This window comes from Quercus lobata, chromosome 12 (genome assembly GCF_001633185.2).
Source record: "Quercus lobata isolate SW786 chromosome 12, ValleyOak3.0 Primary Assembly, whole genome shotgun sequence".
Taxonomy (NCBI): Eukaryota; Viridiplantae; Streptophyta; class Magnoliopsida; order Fagales; family Fagaceae; genus Quercus; species Quercus lobata.
Genome location: NC_044915.1, coordinates 1,885,190 through 1,890,905, shown reverse-complemented (window position 1 = coordinate 1,890,905; position 5,716 = coordinate 1,885,190). Strand labels below are relative to the sequence as shown.

The following is a 5,716-nucleotide window of genomic DNA, read 5'->3' as shown; positions in this document are numbered from 1 at the left end:
CAGGATCTTTGAATGGCCGTGTAGAATGGTTAGCCATCACAAAGTTCTCCAAGAGCTCTTTTGTCCACCCAACGAGAACAGATGCTGGTTTTCTGCTCTTTCCGTGGCGCACTTCATTCCGGTTCGTCCAGATGCCCCATGCCGTCGTTACCATCAAACCCACGTCCTCCATCGGCCACTGCTGCACGTTTCAGGCATACCACAATAAGTCCAAGAATTCCGGGCATTTGTCCATCACCTTATCTGTATCCATCCCTGCTTCCTTCCATACTTCCTTCGCACAGTGACAGTGCCAGAGTGCATGACCTGTTGTTTCTTCAAAGCTTCCACATACCTCACATGTATTATCTGCCGTTATCCTTCGCCGAAAGAGATTATCCTTTGTGGGTAAGATATTCTGACAAGCACGCCACGTGAAGTTTCGAATCTTATTAGGGACATTCAATCGCCAAATAAACTTCCAAAACTCCTTCATGTTATTGGTTTTAATTTGAACTTATTACTTAAATTACTTTTTGCCCCATCACTAACAATCTGTAACAATCTGTCACTTAAAATTTGTTGTGAAAATATTATAGACATACCATTTCTCTTTTTACTATAATTTCATAATATTTCTTTTTTAGGGAAGTTAACTAATGCTTTAAAAATGTTAATTTCTTCTCAAAAATAAAAATGTTGATTAGAAAAATTAATTTTTTTTACAGTTTTTTAATATTTTTCATAAAAATAGTATCAAACATTTCCTAAAATGATCTGTCAATAAATGCCCTAAAGACACACATTAATTGGACTTATAAAGTTTACTTTTTGTTTATTTATTTTGAGTTTAATGTAATTTTTCAATTTGAATTTATCTATTATTAGTCACATGAAGAGATTTTTAAGAAACTAAAATTTAGGATTTCAAATGAAGTAAACGGATAGGTTTAGTGTGTGCTAATTTTTAGGAAAAAAAGCTTTTTATTTATTTATTTATTTTGAGTTTAATGTAATTTTTCAAATTGAATTTATCTATTGTTAGTGATGTTACACATGAAGAGATTTTAAAGAAACTAAAATTTAGGATTTCAAATGGAGTAAACGGGTGGGTTTAGTGTGTGCTAATTTTTAGGAAAAAAATGTATCAAATGTGCATGAAATATGTTTAAATAAAGAGTGTGCTTCTTATAATAATAAAAAATAGAGAGTGTACTAATTTTTAGAAAAAAAAGTTTCTAAAGTAGTGTTTTTTTTTTTTTTTTTTAATTTTGTTAAGTTAAAATTTTAACCCTATTGTTTTATTTTAAAGAATAAGAATTATATAATTAGATTAGGGGTTTTTTTTTACATTTTTTGAAGTTATAACTAACTTTCTGAATCCTCTTAATATATATAAAAAAAAAAAAAAAAAAAAAGAAAATGCTAGAGATACAAATTTTATTATAAAAAATTTTACAAACTGTTGATTTGACGAATGGTTATTGATAAATAAAAAAATAATATTAGTGATGGGTTTAGATGAGAACCAGTAAAAAGTTGGATACATCAACAGTTTGTAAAAATATTGTAAAATAGATTGTGTCTGTAACATTATTCATTAAAAAAAGTGATGTTAACCAGTGGACCTAGATAAGAAACTGTAGGGCCGGGGAGCTTATGATCCGGCCCACGCTCTATCCAGGCTCAGGGCCCGTGCCGAGGAGGTAGCGTGCCGAGGAGGTAGTGTGCCAAGGACGAGTGATCAAAGGCCGAGGGGTTGAGGGGAACAGCTGAGAACGACCCTATCCTCGGCACTCCAAGACTTCGATGAGAAGAGCAACGTCTTAGTGAAGGCCATCCCCAAATAGTCCCCTGAAGGGGATGTGAGTGAAATAGGGCCCACGTGGAGGTACGGTGCAAAATAGGTTCAAGGAAAATATGTCCCCTCCGCATTAAATGCAACGGCCAACGTCCTGATCATGTTAATGAGAAAAGACGCTTGGACGGTATAACTTCGATCCTCGCAACTAACAGAAAGTAAGAGGGGACAGCTGATGGGACAGGTACAGAAGTAAGCACCTGCCTGACCAACAAGTGGAGGGCTAGGATCAACTAAGAAGGACTATATAATGTAAAAGTTAGTGCACCAAAAAGGGGCTGGGAAAAATGGCCAAAAACCAGAGCCTCCCAGCCCGCCTTCAGGAGAAAGATTCCTAGGGCGAAAATGACTTAATCAAGTATGAATACCACGAAAAACCCACCGTCTGGTGACTGAGGCCTAGCCTTTCAAATCCACGCTCTACAAATGATATTGTTTGGGTCTTTTACGTACGAATCCAACACTGTTACGGGTCGTTACAAATTGTGTCCATACAATTGGCGCCGTTTGTGGGAAGGCTTGTGTGTTGGCATAGGCGGTAGGTCGAGACAGTTCCCTTGTCATTTCTAACAGCCGGTTATCATGTTCTAGCGTAAAGTTCCACGAGGGGCTATGATTCTTGACTAGGGGCTACGCTTTGTAGCGTCAATCGCGTGGATGGTTCTAGGGGCTTGGCCGAGGAGCTAATTCTCCTAAAGCCAAGGCCCCATATCAAAATCAAGTTTTGGACAGAACCAAGGTATTGCATGGTACTCGAACTCAAACCTATGGGGAAACCAACTACTTATCAAAATCTAATTTTGGACAGAACCAAGGTATTGCATGGTCCTCAGACTTAAACCTATGGGGAAACCAACTACTTATCAAAATCAAGTTTTGGGCAGAACCAAGGTATTGCATGGTCCTCGGACTCAAACCTATGGGGAAACCAACTATTTATCAAAATCAAGTTTTGGACAGAACCAAGGTATTGCATGGTCCTCGGACTTAAACCTATGGGGAAACCAACTACTTATCAAAATCTAGTTTTGGACAGAACCAAGGTATTGCATGGTCCTCGGATTCAAACCTATGGGGAAACCAACTACTTATCAAAATCAAGTTTTGGACAGAACCAAGGTATTGCATGGTCCTCGGACTCAAACCTATGGGGAAACCAACTACTTATCAACATCTAGTTTTGGACAGAACCAAGGTATTACATGGTCCTCGGACTCAAACTTATGGGGAAACCAACTACTTTAAAGAAACCTGGGCACTAAGCAGAACTTAGCGACTACACGTGACATCTAAAATGATGCCTATATCTTCGTTGAATGAGGGTTAGAAATGAGTCTGAGGCTCTGCTGGTGCACGTAAGCTAGGGTTTTGAAATATGATGTTAAATGTATCGCATGCACATATATTCATACGTGTTAAGATAAATTAGTTCAGAATTCATGAACAATAGTAAGTATCGACAAGGGCAACTAACAAAGCAACCAAAAGGAAAAAGGAAGAAAGAGATTTCATATATACATGTTCAACAGGTTCAAACTACTAATAAATTACAAAGTTTTCAAAATGAAAAAGAAGCAAGTTAATCGTTAAAATAAAAAAACAAATACGGAGCCTAGCCAGGGTTTCTATTTCTTAGGTTTTGGATCGGCCACATCCTGGAGAGGACGAACGGAATCGACTTTGATGCCCTGGAGGATAGTCCCTTCTGGGGAAGGCTGAACAGGGTCAGCATCGGTACTCTTGGGGACCACAGCAAGGGGAATTGCCTGTGGGGGCTAAGCAAGTATGGCTGGTTCCTCAGCATTAGGCATCTGAGTACCAACCACGGGCTCAGTAACCTCTTTAGGTGCTTCAGGATCCGTATGCTGAGATATTTCTATCACATCCTGAAGTTCTCCCTCTTTGAGCGTCTTGCCAGGAGAGCCGCCAACCTGTAAGTCTTCCGACTGAGCGACCCCTTCCTCGGGTTGGTCACCCTTAGCCACGGAGCTGGAGGAAGTGGCCTCACGGATGGCTGTAGGGTAGAATATGTTCTCCGCCTTCCACAAATCGGATGAAGCGTTCACCCCAGCTCGCTTCAATGCCTCTTCCCAAACCTGGGAGTAGTAAAGCCTACATACTCCGGGAATCTGGGCTTTAAGGATGGCTTGGGTTTCAGCTACCCCCACATTATAACCGTCATCCTCGGCCGTTTCCTTGGCAACCTCAGCCTCATTTCTGGCAAACTCGGCTTCACGCTTGGCCCTTATGGCTTCGTCACGGGCATATTCCGCCACACCTTTGTCATGCTCGGCCGCGGCCAGCTTTTTATTTAAATCCTCGATCAGATCTTTAGCTATTTGCAACTGATCCTCGGCTTTAAGTAGACGTTTTGTTTGGTCCACGGCCTGTTTTTGGGTGCTAGCTAGGCCCGCCGAGGCGCTATCCCTTTCGCTGATAGCAACTGTTAGGTCAGCCTTGGCCTTGGTGAGTTCATCCTCAGAGGCTTGGAGAGTTTTCGCGGCCGTTATGCGCTTGGTGCGTTCATTCTCGGCCGCCTTGCTCTTATTATTCACCTCTTCCTCCATCCTATAGGTGGCCTGGAGAGCCTAGCAGGGGAGATAAATGCATAGTTAATGACAAACCAGGAGCAAGAGTTAATAAAGTTTTAGGTTTCAAGAAACCTTACCATGCCCAAGAACCTCTTAGTACTGAGGAAGACCTCCTGCATCCTCATTTTCCTCAGTACATCCATGTCAGTGGGAAGCAGCATGGTTCTCCCTAGTGCGTCTGCCACGTAGTCACCCTCGCCATTTCCAAGGTCCCTCATGGATGCAATTTCCAGTAGCGGACCCCCGTGAAGCATTGGGGCAGGAAGCCAAGCGCTTGGCGAGGACTGAGCCTCGATCCTCTTTCCCTTGCTTTGAGAGGATTGGACTTCAGTTTCTTTACCCTTGCTTTGGTGTCCAATCTTCAGTTGTTTTGTATGCGGAACCTCCTCCTTCTCCTTAGAAGGTTGAGATTTTCCCCCATCCATAGTTTCCTTGCCCTTGGGGCTCCTCTTTCTCTTTAAATCAGTGACTTCCGGCCGAGGAGGCAGAGCTTGTTGGAAGGAAGCAGGAAGTTTGGGGCGAGAGATTGTGGCTGTGACTTGGTGGAAGATGACCTAGTCTGGACAATCTAGGGCTGAGGTGGTGGGGAAGGAGCATTGGGTTGTGGCGTTCCTTGCGTATCCTTCCCAGATTGGCCCTCGAGGAGTTCGAGTAGGGGGGTCGGGGGCTTTCTCTTGAGTCCCATCTCGGCTTGAGAAAAGGTGCCTATTGATGACAATTTCGCCTCGGACAAGGCTGAGTCACCTATATCACCAGAAGGATCCTCAGATTGGAGGGCTAGGTCAAATACCCCAAAACCTTCCTCGGGCCGGTCTAGCTCGCCTTCGTCCTCTGCTACTTGATGAGACGAGGAGGGGCCTACCGGTGGGATGTTCTCGGGGACAGATGGTTCCCGGGAGATTGAAAATCCTGTCTCGACCACGGTAATTTTTGGAAGCCAAGGACGGCTGGCGCTGATCACATGCCTTGCGTCCGCAAATGATTTCTGAACAGGAGGGTACCCTAGTATTTTGTGAGCTGCTCGGACTTGACCATCTCCATCATTTACGAAAACTGCCGCTTGTAAGACGGTCTCCAAGTCCGCCCGGTTAACTAAGTGAAAATGCCGTTGGTAGGCGTGTGGATTTACAAAAAGAAAAACACGCATGCATGGTTAGTTACCAAACAACATCAAATTAGGATTGCGTTAAGGCTCATTGCCCTTACATTCCCAGTACCCCACCTGGTTCTCCTTCTACTATGAGGCACGGATCGCCATCGTGCCATTCACCAAAGACGATAAGGA

General features: G+C 43.0%; 1 protein-coding gene across 1 annotated transcript; it reads right to left on the bottom strand.

Moving 5' to 3' along the window:
- Positions 1-3,615: 3,615 nt before the first annotated feature.
- On the bottom strand, positions 3,616-4,649 carry LOC115971639. Its single transcript, XM_031091638.1, has 2 exons — positions 4,542-4,649; positions 3,616-4,428 (listed from the first exon to the last, which is right to left on the bottom strand). The coding sequence occupies exons 1-2, from the start codon at positions 4,647-4,649 to the stop codon at positions 3,616-3,618; spliced, it is 921 nt and encodes a 306-aa protein (XP_030947498.1).
- Positions 4,650-5,716: the final 1,067 nt, after the last annotated feature.